Source organism: Notamacropus eugenii, chromosome 1, assembly GCF_028372415.1.
Source record: "Notamacropus eugenii isolate mMacEug1 chromosome 1, mMacEug1.pri_v2, whole genome shotgun sequence".
Classification (NCBI taxonomy): Eukaryota; Metazoa; Chordata; class Mammalia; order Diprotodontia; family Macropodidae; genus Notamacropus; species Notamacropus eugenii.
In genome coordinates, this window is record NC_092872.1 from 667,850,254 (window position 1) to 667,870,143 (window position 19,890).

The following is a 19,890-nucleotide window of genomic DNA, read 5'->3' on the forward strand; positions in this document are numbered from 1 at the left end:
TCTCTCTCCTGCGCTTCAAGCTTGAATCACCAATAGCTTTTCAGGTATCTTAAAATGGATGTCCCGCAGGCATCTCAAAATTAACATGCCTAAAACATAAAGTTATCTTTGTGCTAAAAATCTATAGCCTCTTCCAAACTTTATTATGACTGCTGAAGGCACCCCCATTCTCAGTCACCCAGGATTGTAACCTTTGTGTCATCTTTGATTCCTCACTCTCTCACCCAACCTATTGCCAAGTCTTACCATTTCAATCTTCATAGCATTTCTTACGTAAGTCTCTTCTCTATTAACTCACTGATACAACCTAAAGCCTCGATATTGCAACAATCTTCTCATTGGTTTTTCTGTCTCAAGTCTCCTGCTGATCTACTTGTTCCTTTGGCTGCCAATGCAACTTTCCTAAGTGAAGGTCTGATCATGTTACTCCTCTATTCAATAAACTTCTGGGGCTTCCTATATTTCCTAGAAAATAGAAACTTGTTTGGTTTTGAAGGCCCTGCTCTCCTTTCTTGTGTTTTTATATTTTACTTTCCTCCATGGACCCTGATTCAACCACAATGCCTTGCGTGCTATTTCCTGGACATGACTCTCCATCTTCTAGTTCATGGCCTTTCCATTCATGCCCGTAACGCTCTTCTTCCTCACCCTTACCTCCTGCCTTCCCTAGACTGAATCAAGGCTAAGGTCAAATCTCATGTTCTGCCAGACGCCTTTCCTGATTCCTCCCACTGTTAGTGACATTCTTTTGAAATCATCTTTCATTTATACTGTATATACACACATGTATATGTGTACCTTGTATACACAATTACTTATGAGTTATCTCCCCCACTGATTAGAATGTGACCCTACTTGATTTTACATGTGCATTTTAACAAAATTTTTTTGGGGGGCTTTTCTTTGTATCCTCAAGTGTTGGTACAGTGTCTAACTCCTACTTAGTACTTAATAAATACTTGTTGACTTTTTTTCCTCTGCATTTTTAAAATGCCACTGTTCTTAGCAGCAGCAGCAGCAGCAGCAGTTAGTTGCTTAAAATTACTACGGCACAACAATTTCTAACTAAAATTAGTTGAGGAAAAGTTAACGTCCTTAGATAGTCAAAGGCAACACATTATTTTGATTATTTTATTTATCTTCAAAAATTTCTGCCATGAGACAGGAATGCATGATAGAAATGGCTCAAACATCTTCACATGAAACACTCTGATTCAGATTTCATTCACAAGTTTTCTAAAAAAAACATCTACAGTTTCATAATCCCACCCATTTTCATCCATTATCACAGATTTCATTATCCATTAAACAGTAGTTGCCAGCAATTGAAAGTTGTAAGGCTTTCTGCATATTAGTAGTGTTTTCTGAACTACCACACAAGAATATCACAATGATAATTTTCATCATACATGGCAACCCCACAAGGTGACAGATGCTTCCAAATTAATCTCCCTGTTTACCATGAGAGCTCTGCACCCCACACGCTTTATGATATGCTTTTCCTTTTCTCAGTACTACTCACTCATCTTACAGTATGTTCCTTGTAGGGAATTATATCACAGGCTGATCTGATAGCTTTTAATCGTCATTACTAATTGGCAAATGTCTGAGTCCAATACTGGTGCTCTCTGACAACTATGTACAGAACATATTAGAAAACATATGGGTTGCTTGGACTCTCTCCCTCTTCTTTTGAAGAGCACTACTTTGAGGTTTTCTTGAACAGATGTAAACAAAAGGAGATACACATATACACACAAACATGTATATCTGTTGATACAGAGTATTTCAATGTGTTTACCTACACACACACATATATATATATATAGATCTATGCAGATACACAGAGTAAGTGCCTGTGTTCACACTCATACACACTGTCACATACAGCACATGTGTATGCGTTCATGTATGCATGCATGTTGTCAATGTCCTTTTGGAGGCCACTGGAGTTTTTATATTACCAAATGATGACTAAATACCTGATCTGCAGCATTACTCCTGAGAAGATACTAGAAGGGAATGACAGTTTTGATGCACTTTGGAATGGCACAATCACGTAAACGCTTAAACATTTAAGACTTCTTAACTCATCCAAAGTTTTTAAACATGATCCTACTGAAAACTATCTGAACAATGCAGCAAGTAAAAAACAACAACAAAAATTTTATATAATCAAAATATAAACAAATACATAGGAAACGCATACTTGTCAGTAAATTTTTTTAAAAGTAGGAAACATATGTAGGGACGACATAGGTGTATGACAAAACTTCAAAAAAAAAACACAAAAGTTTTCAAATGCATAACAATGCCATGATATCCCATAAATGGCCAAGAAGCTTATGACATCTCTGAAGAGAGGAAATCACCATCTATGGCAAATCTCAAAGTCTGTCCTACACCAAAATCATGACTGTTAATAAGGCCAGTAAGAAGAGTTTGCAATTTGCTGATGCTTAGTTTCACTCTAAGAAGTTATAATTTTAAAAAAGAAAAAAAAGAATCCCAAGCACCAATTCCATTACTTTAAAATTTACTGCATATTTTTTCCTAGTCAAATTTAGCTAGGAACTTTCAAAGTTTAGTTTTACAGGTAGGTACAAAGTCCTTCCTATTCATATGAACGCTAACCTGGATAGTCTGGAAAACTGCTTAGGTCAACAGAAGAGTCCATCATTTTTGATAACCACTAAATTTGATCATTATCTAGATTAGCCCAATTTGTTAGTTTTATAGGCAATACTTTATTAACATTTAAGTAGACAGGTGCAGGGAATGACATGTCTATTCCTTGCTATAACTTTCCTTGGAAAAAAACAATGCAAATATATCTGAAATCTATTGGTAGTGTAAGAAAAATTGCATATTTGCTCATCAAGAAGGCAGTGTGACTTGCACATGGCATTACTGTTATTGTCCCCAAGTTCTAGTCCCCTTTTCTTCCACATGATGGGATGGGGCTGGAGGGGAGGACGGCTCAATGAAGAGCTCACTTTCTGTTTTTTTCTTGCTACACCTGAAACAACAGCACATCATATATTTATGGGCACATTTAACAGTGCTTTTGTTTTTTTCTGGAAGTTCCTGCAGAAAACACTTTCAGATAATAAAGTAATTTATTTCAGATCATAATAATTGCCATTTTCCCCCAGTATTTACATTGTGCCACTTCCACACACAGCAATCTCTGAAACAATGAATGTTTCAGTCTTTTCCTACTGCTAACTCTGGCCAGTTCTCAACAAACACCCAACTGAAGGTCAGCTCCATTTTGGGAGATAAAAGGTAAGACTACTGAAGAAAGCAGACCACATGGAAACCAGCATTTGGAGTGATGTAATTCTCCATTACTCCCCTTCCTGTTAGCTCAACTTTCTCCTTGTTGCGAAACATATCTCAGATGGGAAAGAGAACTCATCTGAAGCTGAAGTGTTAAGAGACTGGTGAATTCTGGGGGTCCTCCGCAGGAGGGGACTCGCCCTGCTCTTCCCTGGTCTCGCTGGAAGGCTCCTCATAACCAGGCTCCCCCAGGTATTCACTGCTGCCTTCACTCTGCCCCTCGCTCTGTTCTTCGGCCTGCTCCAGGTCATTCTCCAGGGGTGTTGAGCAATCACTCATTCTTTCATTTTCAGCAGCATCACTGAAGGGCTGGGAGGAGGGAGGCGGGGGAGGTGTGTCTGGATGTAGGACATTCTCATTGGTAGAAATGGGTGCTTTGGTTATAGCAATATCTACTGGAGTCTCATTCTGAGGCAAAGATAACTTCTCCACAACTCTCCACTGAATGATACTCATGTCTTTTCCACCAGTTGAAATTAAGTGGCTGTCATTATGAGTAAAGCTGACGTTAGTAACATGGCTGCTGTGGCCATTGTATTTGTGACTTGGTGCCTATTTGAAATAAATAAGACAGAGGGAAAAATTAAACCAGTTTTTATATGTCTGCTTATAGTAACAATGATTGACTAAGGGAAGGAATCTAGCTTACGTAAAATAATAATTCCCATCACAATCACCACTAATCAGATCTGAGAGAAACAAAGCTAGTGAGACATCAAATTTCTTTTCTAATAACTGGGCAGGATGGGAGAAAAGTTGGAGGGAATGATGGTAATGTCCATTATTTCAGTCCCAAAAGAAAAAAAATATCCAACAGACTGTCTTATCTGAATAACAGATTATAAATTCCTGAGGGCAGTAATAATACTTTTGATTATTTATGACAAAGCATGATAGGCTCCTCATCTTCAAGAATTTTCTAATGACTATATTTTTAAGAAATCTGAGAGGTTTAAAATCACCAAAATAAATCAAGCCAAACTGAAAAACCTACTAAACCCCCCTGATTGCTAAGAGGTTTCTGTTAACAACTAAAAAGAGGAAGTCCCAGCTGCTTCTTTTGCTGCCTATTTTCTAACGATGCCCTTATTTTTCAGGCAGCAAGAAGGGGAGGAAGGAAAAAGGAACAAGGGGCATCCTTTTGTGGCTGTCCAAAGGAAGAGCCAGGTAAAGCTGGTGCCTCTTTCAGGTGCCTCTCTCTTTTTAAGACAATCAGGAACTAGTTCCCCAAGTGGCCTTCTCATCACTAGAAATGTTTCTCTTTAAAAAAAAGAAAAAAAACCCGTAAATAATAATTTATTTTTTCCAATTACATGTAAAGACAATTTTCACCATTGACTTTTTATAAGATCCTGAGTTCCAAATTTTTTCCCTTCCTCTCTCCTCTCCTCCCTCCCCAAGATGATACAGGTTATACATGTGCAATCACATAAAAACACAGAAATGTACTTGAACAATTAGCCCAGTTGCCTCCTCTAAGACCTGCTTACACAGAAGTTGAACTTACCTTTGGCTTGGAACAGGGATACTGAAAAAGATGGACCTTGCAAAAGTCATCAGCAACTGCTATCACTTTTCGGTTATGGGATCTCACTAAAGCATTGATATCTGTTCCATCCGATCCTTCTGGCCAGACTCCTGACAACACAGAAACATACACATGGAAACATTAGTGTGAATATAATGTAAATATTTTGTGGTACACTCTAATGCTTCAAGATTTTGTGACTGTCGTATCATTCATTGATGCAGGCTATGTAGCTCTCTACAACCTGGTAAAGTCTTTGGGAAGTGTGGCTAAAATTTATTATGTGGTAGCCAAGAGTGAATTCTAAATGTATCTAAGCTGGTCCTCAGAATGGTCTGTACTCTAAATCTTTCCAGCTCTGTAGGATCTGCTGGAACTTAGGCTCACTGGCACAGAATTAGAGAACTCAAAGTGACCTTCCTGCCACCATAAGACACTGGGGTTTTAGTGGAGGATCATATAAATATAAAACATTTTTTTAATTTTGGCTTTGAATATAAAATGACAATTAAACAAATGACTAAGTCTAAATACCTAGCTGATAAAATTTCTGAATATAGGCAGGCAGTCAAATATTAAGTTATATAAAAGAGAATGATCAAATAATATTATTGGGGGGGGGGGCACACAAGGGGAGAGTCAGTCATTCTGCCTGGCTGAATTTGGAGCTAGAAGGTAAAGGTTCAAATCACAGTTCTGCCACTTGTTAATCATGTGACTTTGGACAAGTTCCTTAATTCAAGACAGTACACATTTACTAATCATCTCCCATAGTACTGTAGGTATTATGCTTGGTGATGGTGACATAAAGAGAGAAATGAAAACAATCCCTGCTCTCAAGAAATTTACATTCTCCCTAGGTAAAACAACATATACACAGGTAAGAAAAAAGGTAATCTACACAAAATAAATACAAAGTAATTTCAGGGGTGGAGAAAAATTAATTGGGAGAATCAGGAAAGGTCTTTTCTTCTTTAGAAGGTGGAACCTGAGTGAGACTTGAAGGGACCTAATGTTTCTAAAAGGTGAAGGAGAGAAGTGAGAGCATTACTAGGCATAAGGATTGGCTTGTGTAAAAGAATAGATATGACAGAATGTTGTGAAATAGGAACATCAAATAGGCCAGTATGGCTAAGACATAGAATGTCAGAGAGGAGTAATACATAATCAGCCTAGAATGATAAGCTGGAACCAGAATGTCAAGGGCCACATAGAGGAGAATTGTACTTTGTCCTTGAACCAATATAGGGAATCATCAAAGCTTTTTGAACAGGGGAACACTATTTCAGCATTATTCATCTGACAGCAACGAGAAAGAATAAATCAGAGAGGTTGGATGTAAGAAGCTGATTTAGGAAATTGTTCCAATAATGACAATAAAAGTCTGAAATCAGGATGGTGCTCATGTAAGTGGATAAAAGTGTTGTGGAGGTAGAACTGGCAAAATTCAGCAGAAAATTAGATGTGGGCTGGTAGTGACAATGAGGAGTTAGGAATAACTGACTTGAAGAATGCTAGTACCTTTGGAAAAAAAGCAAGGAAATTAGGTAGATGGGCAAAGATGCTAAGTTTGGGATTTCTATGGGTTACTCAGGTGTTGGGTCTATTTTTTTTTGTCTGGTATATGCATACAGTTCTGGGAGTCATCTGCATAGAGATGAACAGAACAGCTGAAGCCCTGGGAGCTGACGAGCTATGGAGTGGTAGTGAGAGAAGAGAGGGCTAAAGGATAATGTCTAGGTTATAAATCTGGGTAACTTGGAAAATGGTGGTACTCTTGAAGAAATAGGGAAGTTTAGAAAGAAGGGTGGGGAAAAAACAGAGAAGGATCCAGGAGATTGAACAATAGGGACGGAGAGGGAATGACTAAATGATTAGATAAGTTCCCAAAGGAGACAGGACAGGACAGTAGAAGTATTGGTTTTTGAAGGTAGTAGAAAGGACAGTTTTTTTTTATCAGATTGGAACATATGAAAGAATGGGTAAGGATATTGAAGAGATAATGGGAATAATCCAGCATTGGTTTAAATTTTAAAAAAGTATGAACATTTTAATCAATGTTTTAATATTTTAAAATAATTTTAAAAATAAATGAACTGAGATAAGGTAAGAGTAAAAGGGATTCAAAGAGAAGGGACAGTGTAAAGGTAAACCAGTCAGCTACAGGGTCAAGAAGGAGGAAAAGGAGTAGGAGTAACGAGAGCCTGGAGAAGCAGGAAGGTATGGAATAGATAGCTGAAGGACAGAAAATATGGTTAAAAAATATGAGGAACAGGAAAGATGGAAGGAAAAGATGTTCTATACAGTCAGACAGGAATTTGGTAGATCACACATACTTTTTGTGTGTGTGCACATGTGTGCTGGGTGATGAGATCAAGGATCAGAAAATCCTGGGTGTGGCAGAGGAGGAATGAAGAGGACGTAGAGAGGGAGAATGAGGGGCCAGAAATCTGTAAACTGGAGAGCCAAAACAGAAAGGCAGGGTGGACGGTAAAGGAGACTGAGCCAATGGGTAATGAATTCTCAAGAAAGAGGAATGACCTACCAGGATCTGGATAGGGTGATAAGTGGGTAGACTATAAACTTGAGGGCATGGACTCTTCTACTTTTTTTTTTTGATCCTCATTATTTAGCACAATGCTTGGATTTTCTTTTGGGGGGGAGAGGAAGAGAATCTAAACCTGTGATTTCACTGGTATAGGGAATTCTAGAGAGAAAAAATGCTTTCTACCAATGAAGATCAATAAACGTTCTGCAATTCATAGTTTTAGAGAACTTCCACTGCTCAACACTTTGAGAGGTTGTGACTTGTCTAGTACAATCACTGTGTACCAAAGAGGAGACTTCAACCTAGACCTTTCTGATCTTAATCCATGCTGCTAAGTTGTCTATTCAAATTTTTTGTGAAAAATCTGAACTTAAAAAAGACCAAATAAAGTGGACATAGACACACACACAGAGGATTAAAAAATAAGTTTTTATTGATGTCTTCTGTTTTTTCACATTACCATAATTTTCCTCAGTATTCTTCCCTCCCAGAGAGCCATCCCATAAAAACAAATAACATTTTTTTAAATAGAAAAAGGGAAAAAATTAGCAGAACTGGTCAATATACATATAAAAAGTCTGAAAATATGTACTACGTATACCTGTGGACCTCCTTTCTCCATAGAGAGGTAAATGTCTCCATCTCTTAAGAGCTGTGCTTATTTTTTACTCTTTGCAACACTCACTTTTGCTTTTTTGTGGTTGTTCTGTTTACAATGTATGTAGTTTTTCTTCACTCTGCCTTAGTTCATGTAGATTTTCCCATGAGTCTTTGTTTGTTCTTACAGAACAGTAATATTCCATTATATTCATGTCTAGCCATTCCATAACTGAGGGGCATCTACTCTGCTTCTAATTCTTTGATATCACAAAAAGAGCAGTGATAACTATCATGGTATACATGGGGATCTTTAGGACTCTCTGGGTCAAAGTGTATGGGAGTATTTTAGTCACTGTTGGCATTCCAAACTGTTTTCCAAAATTCATAGCTCCACCAATGAAGGTCTAGCGTGTCTCTCCAGCCCCTGCCCCCATTCTCATCTTTTGCATCTTTGCAAGTGAAAAAGATGATTTTTTTTCTAAATGAAAACGCAGGTCTCTATTATGTAGTATTTGCTTTTCTTTTAACATATGTAATAAATTGAAAGTGTAACTTTCAAATCTGGTCTGTGACTTTTTTGCCCTTCTGTTCTCTGCACTAAAAAACTGGTTTACTGACCCTCTTTTCTTTCTTGTTCTTTTTTTCCCCTTGACTTCCCTATCCCCTAATTCATTTTTCCTTTTCCTTCCTCTCCCCCACTGGAAAAAGAAAAGAAAAGAAAAATAAAGCCCTTGTAACAAAAATGCATAATCAAGCAAAACCGAATTATACACTGGGCATATCACTCTGTATCCTGAATCCATCACTTCTATCAGGAGGCTGGAAGCATGCTTGATCATGGGTCTTCTGAGATCGTCACCACATTGGTCACAGTTCTTAAAAGCCTTTTAGAATTGTTTGCCTTTACAGTGTTGGTGTCACTGTCTAAATTATTCTCCTTATTCTAATCACTTTACTCTCTGCATCAGTTCATATAAGTCTTCCCAGGTTTCTCTGCAACCTTCCTTTCTTATAGCCCAATAACATCCCATTACATTCATACTACATAATTTCTTCAGTCATTCCCGAGTTGCCAGGCACTTCTCAGTTCTTAATTCTTAGGTATAACAAAGAGGTTATATTTTGTAGCTATGGGTCCACTTCTTTTTCTGATCTTTTTGAAGTATGGGATTAGTCATGCTATTTCTGGGGCAAAGGGTATGCAGAGTCTAGTGACTTTTAGGGCATAGTTCTAAATTTGTTTCCAGGTTGGCTGGGTCAATTCTTGCCTCCAGTAGTGCAATAATATGCCTGTTTTCTCATGCCAGGATAAATCTTTATTGTAAGTAAATAGCAGTATGAGAGGAAGGAATCTAATATGAAAGATAGTTTTTTCACAATTGAACAGGAGTACATAAGATATAATGGAAGGGGAAGGCAATGAAACCATTAAAGGATCTCTAAAGTTTCTTCTTGTTCTACATCCCACAATCCTAAATTTGAACATCAAAGCTGAAAAAAACCACATGTAAAATCATAAATAGTAACCAGTAGGTGGTGCTAACAATTTGTTTTTAAATCTTTAGTTTCTCTGAAGTCCTGGTTAAAGGTTAAAGAGAACACCTGAAATTTCTTAAATAAAGTATCAGCTCTATCAGCTCCTTCCACTCAAAATTTTCTCAAGTTCAGTTGTCGAGTTCCATGACTTTGGAACAAGCCTTTCTAATGCCTCTGGGAAGCTGACAGTTGCAAGTGAGTAACAGACCAGGGAGGCCATGAAGAAGGTAGGATTTGGATGCAAAAATATTTCTCAACATCTTTCAATTTTTAATTCCTTTGAAGAGACTTCTTGGTGCAAGATTTTCAGGCTTTATGAAAAGAAATACCCACTCCATTTTGAGGTTTCTCTGAGTACGAAGAAGGAGGTGACGCCCCACCAGCTTTACTATTGAGCTGAATGGAATGAATGAAAACTAGAGAAGTGTGGAGGGCTACCCAGAGCAGATCACATCTAATTCTGCACTGGCTGTGCCAGGTACCACAGCTGTAGCCAATGCCAATATTTGAGCCCTCCCTTCTTTTTCCTCAGAGTGGTTGCTGAGGGAATCTCAATTGAATTACAAAACTTAACACTCTCCTTTCGTTTTTCTTTTCTCTTCTCTGGGCTGGGAGGAGATATGAAAAAAGGGGATTCAGTTCTCCTGCAGAAAACTGTGAAGTTTGTTATTTGAAAGCTCTTTATGGTTTGTGATTAATAGTTACTCTACTTCAATAAATCACCTGGCCATTAAGAAAAAAAGCAAATGAATGAAGTAATCTCTGAATGCAGAGAAATTCCAAATGCAGGAAATTGGGGCTCTGAGTAGAAAGGAGAAGATTTCCTTTTTTGGGCTCCTGCACTTTGTCTTTTATCTTCAACTCGGTTGGCTTGGTATTGTCTTGGGGAGAGTTCACCATATGCAGCCTGATCCAGATCTACCTTGCTGCTTCCTGGCCATCTTCATGTCAAGTTACTGAACAGCTACTTCTCCTTGACCTTTCCACTCCCAGCACTTTGATTTCCTTTGTGGCTGCCCTCCTTTGGATTTCTCCAGCATGCCCCGGAAACCTTTTCATCCTGCAAAGGGACATTAGCCCTGGTATCTCATCTCGCTCCTTCTGGAGCCTCCATCTCAGGAGGGTATTGTAGGCCAGACAGCTGCAGACTTCGTAACTTCTCCGACTTGGCCCTGTGTTGTGTACCTTCCTCCCCAACACTTTTCCCCTGCTTCCTTTCATGTACTGCTTTCCCCTGTTACACTGTAAGCTCCCTAAGGGCAGGGAATGTTTTCCCTTTCTGTACTTGTATCTCTGGGGTTAACGCTGTGCCTGGTACATAGCTGGTGTTAACAAATGTTTACTGAATAACTAGCTCTGGGAATATTAATCAAATCAACATTACTATTTCTGGAAAGATTGCCCTATCATTCCACATATCACCTTTGTGACCTGTCTGACCAAAACAGCCCTCGCTGGTCCTTATTCTGCTATAGGTGTTCTTCTTTCATAAGTTCCACTTATATTCCAAATGCTGAGAACAGCGCCTGGCACATAATCAGTGCTTAATAAATGCCCATTCATTCATTCTTCCAAGGATGAGTGAATGTTACTGAAGTGTAGTGGAGTGCCATCTGGTGAGCAGGGAAGGACACTGCAGCCTTGGGGAAAAGCTCTGCATTCTGATGTAGCTCACATGGGGATGCTGGTAAAAGACAGTGTCATCTAGTGGCCAAAATATACTACACTACCTAGCTTATATGGCACCACACTGTTTGGAAGAATGAAGATGAATAATGTATACTACTGCTGAAAAAAGTAGTTTAGAGGAAAACAGTAGTTCTCAAGGGCCTTAAATAGCAAAACAGGGAATTTATATTTGAGACTGGAGGAAATAGGGAGTCACAGGAGTCCAATGTCATTAGGATATTGGAAGAGACAAGAAAGGAGTATATTAGGAAGTGCACTCTGTTGCTTAATAAAATCAGAATCGCAAAATGTCCCATTGGGAGGGCTATCAGATGCCAGCTTTATACCTTTATATCTATACATACCTGAACATAGTCATGAAAACATAATGAACAAGCAATCCTGTATTAGAGGAGGTATCTACTACAGTTTCTGGGACCTCTTCCAGAAGTCCATTCCACTTCCAGAGAGTACTTGAAAGTGTTCTTTTTGGAAATTTTCCTCATTTTAACCCCAAATCTGTCTCTCTGCAACTTCTACTCACCACTCCTTGTTCTGCCTTCTAGAACCAAACAGAACAAGTGTAATCTCTTATGAACATAAATGCTCTTCTATAACCTCAAGATTAGTATTTACAACCTTCCCAAATTGTCCTTTTCCAGGCAAAACAACCCTAGCTCCTGGTATATAGTAAGGGCCTAATAAATGTATGTTCACTTACTGAATGATATGAAGTACCTATGATGCTATTTGCCATTCTGGTCATTCTGAACACTTTCTGGTTTATTAATGTCTTTCCTAAAATGTGATGCTCAAAATTGAACATAATACTCAAGATATAATCAGGCCAGGGCAAAGTACAGAAGGACCACTGCTTCTCTAGTAATGTAGCCTAAAACTGCATTCAGTTTTTATGGCTGCCAAATCACATGTATGACTCAATAATGAATTTGCAATCCATTAAGATTCCCAAGATTTTTTTTCAGATAATTCAGGAGGCATTTATAGTATTAGGTGCAAGAACTGGACTAGGCTTTGAAGATAACCAAGAAAATCTGGTTCTGTTCTCAGAGAAATTACATTCTATTGACGTATGTATGCTCATGTCTAACAATCTCTAAAACAGAAACGTACATACATGATTGAGGAGGAAGAGAAAATAACTAGGGAGATCAAAAAGGCTGAACAATGAAGGAAGTCAAGGATTCCAAGAAGCAGAAATGAGAGAGGGCATTTTAAATATGGGGGATAGTCTGTGCAAAGACTTGGCTGGAGGTAGAAGACAGAATGTTGAGTTTGGGGAAAAAGTATGTCAGTTTGGCCAGAATGTAGAGGAGGTGAAGGGGTGTAATGTAAGTTAAGGCTGGAAGGAAAGACTGGAGCCTTATTGAGAAAGGCTTTATGTGTTTCATTCTAGAAGCAATAGGGTCCGTGTGCTGTAGGAAGAGAATTCTGGCAGTTGCATGGAGGATGGATTGGAGAGACTTAAAATTTGGAGGCTGCTGCAATAGTTCATTTGAGAAGTAATGACAGTCTGAACTAGGATTGTGGCTGAATAGAGAGAAAAAAGATGGATATGAAAAATGTTAACAGTGGAAAAATCAACAAGACTTGGTAACCAATTAGATACGAGAGGTGAAGGAAAGAGAAAAGTTGAGGATGATGTTGAATTTACAAATGCGGGTGACTGAAGAATGAAGGTTCGCAAGAAACAGGAAAGTTTGGAAAAGAGATTGAATTGAGGGAGAAGATGCTAAGTTCTATTTTGGACATGTTAACTCTAAGCTGACTATGTGGCATACAGTTGGAGATATCCAATGGGTAGCTGGAGATGTGAGACTAAATAAAGCTCACAGAAAATAATAGAGTTTGAATGTATAGAAACTAGGAAATCATTTACATTGAGACAATGAATGAATCTATCTGCCTGACAAGATCACCAAGAAAAAAGAGACTCTACTCTTGGGCACACTTGCTTAGGAATGGCACATGAATAATGATCCAGAAAAAGAGATTAAGAAAGATTAGTCAGATGGGCAGGAATGATGAAAGCCAGGAGAAGGTCATGAAAATCCTGGGAGAAGAAATCTGGAGGACACCAAGGGGACAAATCCATCTATACCTCCCCCCATTTTATATTTGTGAAGTCTGCTTTTTGAACTCAAGTCTGAGACATATAACCCTTTAAAATTTCATTAAACTAGATCTTCTAGCTTATCAAAATCAAAATAATTTTGGATCTTGATTCTGGCACCCAATGTGTTAAAAAAAAAATTTTTTAAACAAAAAAAATGTTTAACAGTCTAGAGCCAGAGAGAGAATTGAAGGGGTCAAAGGGTTGGAGATCATGGTGAGTACAAAGCTGAGGTTTCTGAGTGAGGGAGGTAGAGGGAGAACCTGGAAGTGGAGATGGGGAACAAGGAATATTCTAACACTCTTGCTTCAACAGTGAGCTGATGGGAATGAGTAAAGGTGCAGCCAGTACTTGAAAGGGTGGCCAGGGAGAATGTGTTATTGTGGAAGTGGGTGGAAATGAGAGGAAACCAATTTTCAGTGATGGCTATAAGATGGAAGGAGTGGGAGAGGAAATGATTTAAAATGAAAGAAAGTTTGATGCCTATGGAACAGACATTCCAGAGGGCACAGTGCTGGGTGGCGTCTAGTTGAAAAGTTGGGGTGGGAGAGTTGAAAGGAATGGGAATAAGTAAGTGGATGGTAGGGGAAAAGGAATAGGGTTTGGATAACCTACAAGGTTCAGAACAACTGGGATATGTAAGGGTATGACCAGGTATGAGAATATTCAACATTTCTTTTTTGAAAGATGAAATTATCATCATAGTAAGGTCAAAAATTAATTACCATGCTTTTAAGGGAAAGTGCCTCAATAAGTATTTGGATAATTTAAATCTTACATTATACCTGCCATATCATGCGTTTGTACTAGGTTCTCAAATTCCTTATCTATTTTTTCTTCTTGTCCAAGTATACTTTGTGGACAGTATCATTTCTTTTTCAGTCTTTTAACTTATCTTTTTCCTTTCACATTTACTGGGGAAAACAGTGCACTGCTACAATCCACAAGGAACAGATACACCATTCTTTTACATCCTATTTCATCTAGTTTCCATGAATTTCAACTACTAACTTCTAGCATTAATGTTGACAACATCAATGTACTCATGCATATTTTTCATTCTACAAGACTTAGTGATATTAAGTGATATTTTTTTCTTTGGAAAGGCCTCATTACATAAATGTTTCTTACCAAAGACTTGGAAGCCTAATACACAAGTATAAGTTGTCCAGTCAATGTCTTTACAGTCAGAACGATTCCGGATTAGTTTGCAGCCACTTGGAATGTCCCCTTTAAATTGAAAAATAAGAAATCGTAATGGAAAATTTGCTACTTATACTTGTATTTATAATTTAAACACCCAACATTAAAATATATTTCAAAAGAAAAGCAAAGAAAGGGCAGGAAATATTTACTTTTAACTGGTTTTTACAGAATTGTATATTATTTTCTATTGAGGATATTTTTTTTCTCTTCATTCCCACCACCCAAATTACAGACTTCTATCAATTATATTCTTGTCTAGCCCCAGAAGGAAATGTTAAATCTATAAACGCTCAGAACAGTATTGCTAGTTCAAAGATAGACAGGATGTATTAGTTTTTGGTGGTCAGCAAACATTCACTTCACAATTCTAATTGCATTTAATCTGCTAATTACCATCCTTAGAAGATAAATCTTACCCCATATTGTGTTTATATGTGTGCGTGTATAGATATAGATATATACACAAATATATATGCATACACTATGTATGCACATGCACACACACATATGAAATATAAATCTCATTCATACTTACAGTATAGTATCTCATAGTCTCCTGAGTTGGACATTATATATTTGTTGTCTGGGGACCAGTCAAGGTGTGTAATATAGCTGGAATGTCCCTAAGGAATAACAGAACAGTCAAGAGAAAGCATTATTAACTCAGGATAATATTTTAAGCATTAACTCTTGGTTATTCCTCTATAGTATTCTAGATGTTAGAATCTTTGCTAAAATACAAAATTACCAAAATGAAATAGGCCTAATATATTTTTCAAATTTATCTAGCAATACCCTTCAAAAGATTCACAGCTCCAAAATAGTTGGGATGACCTGGGAGAAGTGGCTCTGGTATGTAAAGAAGCAGTCTATAAGCTAATTAACTGGTCACAAAAGTGATTACGAAACCCTACAAATCCCTCACCAACTCCCAACCAGCGGGCAGGCAGGAGAGCCTGAGGAAGAGAGACAGGTGGCAGGATATTCTAGGCAAGTCCTCCCTCCTCAGACCCTGCCAGAGACAGCTCAGGAGTTCTGACAATAACACAATTCCCCAAACAATCAGACCCTGCTCCCAGCCCAGCACCGACAGCCGTCACCGAGGGCAGAAGAAGCCATTTTCCTCAACTTCACCAACAAGTAAGTGCTGACAAATTGTTACAACAGGCAAATAAGAACAGGAGCTTATGGGAGTGGCAGCACCTGCTCCACTCTCCTCTATGGTTAGTCTGCAAATTCCTAGAGCTTACTGACCAATTTATAATTGGATCTGATGTAGATCTTTCTCCTTCTATCTGTTCTTTCATGAGTAAATCTTTCTTGGCCCTCTACAGTCTAAGGCTAATCCCCACAGTCTAAGTTCTGCTGATGTAACTAAGCCAGTGGAAGGGAACCTGTGGCCTCAAGGCTGCATGTGGTCCTCTAGGTCCTCAAGTGCAGCCCTTTGACTGAATCCAAACTTCACAGGACAAATGAGCCTTGAGGCTGCAGGTTCCCCATCTCTGAACTAAGCCCTGTATGAGGTTGCTGAAACTGAGGCTCAGGCCCCCTGTTTTTTTTAATATACTGTTGGTCTACGGTCTGCATATAATAAAGTGGTTATTAAAATGTTACTATGTGTTGATAAATATAATTGGCAGCAGTACCCATCAGCAAATTCTTAGACAATTTTAACATCAGAAACATGGGAAGATTTAAACAAACTAAAGCCATGTGAAGAGTAAGCAGAAATGGGGCAGGTAGGTGATGTAGTGGATAGAGCACTGACCCTGGAATAAGGAGGATCTGAGTTCAAATCCTGCCTCAGATACTTGACACTTACTTGGGCAAGTCATCCTGATTGCCTCGCTCCCCCCAAAAAGAGTAAGCAGAACTAGGAAAATAAGTACACAAAATGTCTACAGTAATGTAAATGTAAATTACACAAAACAATGAAACTGCTACATAATGAATGATAATCAAGCCTGACCCTGGAGAAAAGAGAAAAAAACCCTACATGGTTCACTGCCTTCTTTGTCCTCATCTAGCACCCTCAAAGAGGTAAAAATGATATAAAAACAAAAATCATAAATAGAAATTTAAAAAAGAGAAAAGATATTTTCAAATTTTCCTGGGTAGGTAACTTTGGGAAGAAGTCTGATTATTCTTTAATTTCAGCATGTCATATTTCAGTTCTATTAATTTTTGTTGTAAGTTTTATTGATGAGAAATCCTATAAAATTTTGATGCCTGATCAAAGGAGAGCTCTGCCAGTTTTAAAGATCTATAATACGAATTATTCCTATTGTTTCTGTATGTGACACTGCTTCTTATGCACTCACCAACCTAGCTCTTTGTTGCTGAAAGTCTGGAGCTACATCACAACGTTTGGGTTAATCTTATCTAAGATTCATCTTTGTTGGCAACATGTGGATTCTGTTCCTTGATTTCATATTTCCAGAAGACTTTATTGTATGATTTCTAGAAATATGGCAATGACTTTTTCTTCACTTTTTTAAAATGACCAGTGATTCTGTTTATTTCCCCAAGTTTTTATGTTAATTATTATGCCAGATTCTTCGACGTATGTACCAATAGAGACAACTCTGATTAATGTCAGATGAGGAAGATGTTTCCCAAAGGTTTTCAACACTGCCATGTAGTGTATCTGTCTGTCTCTGTATATGATGCACAGGGTCCAAATGCAAGGGAGATTTCCTATAAATAGTAAAGCAATCCAGATGTTTTCATCTGAGGATGATACTGTGTGGTTCCTATCAATAAGTCCCAGAATATATTACTCAAAGAAATACAAGAATTTAATCCAGGAAAAAAACCAAATGGATGAAAATAACTATTTTTTGTTTAAACACTGTCATGCAGATACAAGACCAGTTCATCCATTTATTTAGTCCATCAGTAGACATATCCTGGAAAGACATTGCAGATGGACAAGGAATGAACAGGAGTGGGGGAGTTGGATGGAATATATCAAACTGTATAGTTTTTACTAATCCAATACTGTTCCCCAAAACAAAAACTCATTTTTTTAAAACACTAACATTTTCCTGGGAAGAACTACGTTTTTGAATCTTGGAACACAATCTGAAAAGAATTAAAGCATGATGACTCATGGCCAGTCTAATGACAGACACGTGGTGGGAGTAAGTGAAGTGCAGCAAACTTGCGAAAATGATTTACAAGAAGTGGCGTAAAGTTATCTGTAATATAGTAAATATATGTTCAGAAATTGAGGTAAACTGGACAGGTTATAAGAGTAAAGGATAACTTCCAAGTTGATAGCCCAAAGGCTCTAGACAGGTACCTACGTACAAAAAGACTTAGAGAAAAACCTTTAGAAGTGGGTAGACCCTCTTTGGAAAACGTATGGGCAAACATAATCAAAAATAATTTCTAAAAATCATACAAGAAAATTTTCTGTAATTACTGAAATCAAGGGAGAAGAATCTATATAGTTCCAACAAAGATAAATCTTTCTTCCCAAAGCCCCTCCAACAATGGCTACTTTCCATTTTTGTCATCATCTCTGTCAATCTGAATGGTATATTAGGTAGAATCTTGGCTGTTTTTAATCTTAATTTCTTTTATTATTAGTGATCTGGAGTACTTTCCCCCATAACTGATAATGATTTACAATTCTTTTTTTGAGAGTTGCCTGTTTATATCCTTTGACCACTTAGCTGTTGGGAAGCATGATCTATTCTTGATGAACCATGCTAACTCTTTGCGATCACTACTTCCTTTTTAGTAAGGTCACTAATGTGTCTTAATAATACCTTACATTTTCCTTCATTTAAATTGAAATTTCCAAGAAACTGAGCTCACTGGTCTATAGTTTGAAGCCTCTGTTCTCTTCCTCCCATTTTTTTTTTTGGGGGGGTGGGGATGGGGATGGAGAAAGTCAGGACATTTGACCTTCTTCAGTTCTGTAATACTGATGAGTATTTTTAAAAATTCCTGAATACCCCCCTCCCAAAAAAGAGCATTTTCACATATGAAATAGAACATAAAAAGAAGATCAAAATGTTAACAAAACAGGGCACAAAAAAAGGACAGCGGTGAATATATTTGATATGGTTTACAAATTACTTCAAAAAAAGTATATATATGTATATTTTTATACACACAAACCCCCATACATATACAGAAACATATTTCACTGCTTTCAAAGTTGTGCAAGGGCAGCAAGGTGGCACAGTGGATAAAGCAACAGACCTAGAATCAAGAATATCTGAGTTCAAATGAGGCCTCTGATACTCATTAGCTCTATGACTCTTGACAAGTCACTTAACCTCAGTTTTCCCATTTGTAAAACAAGAATAATAGTGCCTAATTCTCCAGAATGTTGTAAGACTCAAATGATATAGTAATTGCAAAGCAATTAGCATACAGTAAACAGTAAAAAACCCATCTAAAAATAAGCATAATCAAGCAAAAGAAATCTGCAAGGCAGCTACATCCTAAAACGTAGGTCCCTCTCCTGCTTGACGGTGTCGCCTCTCTGCCAGGACGTGGGTAACATGCTTTATCACAGGACCTCTGAAGTCATCAGTTATTGCTATGATGAGAGTTCTCCAATCTTTCAGTTATTTTTCTTTACCATGTTGTTGTTACTACGTAAATTATTCTCCTGCTTCTGCTCTTTTCACTCTGAATTATTTCAGTTAGTCAATAAACATTTATTAAATGCCTTCTCTGTGCCAGGCACTGTGCTAAATACTGGGGTACAAAAATGGGCAAAAAATAAACAGTTCCTATTCTCAAGGAGCCCACTGTCTAATGATAAATAAAACATATAAACAATTATGTGCAAATTATTATATACAAGATGAATTGGGAATGTCTTAAGAGAAAGGGCACTAAGATTAGGGAGGACTACAAAAAGCTTCTTATAGATGGAATTTTAGCTGAGACCAGAAGGAAGCCAGGGAAGCCAAAAGGAAGAAGCAGGAAGGGAGCGAACTCCAGGTATGGGAACACCCAGTTAAAATGTATGGAGATGAGAGATGGAGTAAAATCAAGGAAGCCAGTCATCAGACTGTAGAGTGCTTAGAGGCAACTAAGCTATAAGAAGGCTGTAAAGCTAGGAAAGGTCCAGGTTATGAAAAACTTTGAAAGACAGAGAGTTTATATTTGATTTTGGAGGTAATAGCAAGCCACTGGAGTTTAGGAAAATCAATTTGATAGCTGAGTAGAGTATGCGTTGGTGTGCAAAGATATTTGTGGCAGAGAGAAAAGCCAGCAGGCTACTGCAGTAATCTAAGTGTGAGTTGACAAGGGTGATGACAGTGTTAGAGAGGAGGGCTCAAATATGATAAATCTTACAAA

At 37.9% G+C, this 19,890-nt stretch overlaps 1 protein-coding gene across 8 annotated transcripts in view; it reads right to left on the reverse strand.

Moving 5' to 3' along the window:
• Positions 1-1,117: 1,117 nt before the first annotated feature.
• EML4 (EMAP like 4) overlaps positions 1,118-19,890 on the reverse strand; it is a 177,276-nt gene continuing 158,503 nt past the window's right edge. For all 8 annotated transcript variants that reach the window (XM_072635768.1, XM_072635766.1, XM_072635765.1 and 5 more), the window contains 4 exons: positions 15,098-15,185; positions 14,488-14,586; positions 4,850-4,980; positions 1,118-3,894 (listed from right to left, as the gene is read on the reverse strand). In XM_072635768.1, coding sequence (XP_072491869.1) covers positions 3,436-3,894; positions 4,850-4,980; positions 14,488-14,586; positions 15,098-15,185 — 777 coding nt within the window. In that variant the 3' untranslated portion in view covers positions 1,118-3,435. The remainder of the gene's footprint in view (positions 3,895-4,849; positions 4,981-14,487; positions 14,587-15,097; positions 15,186-19,890) is intronic.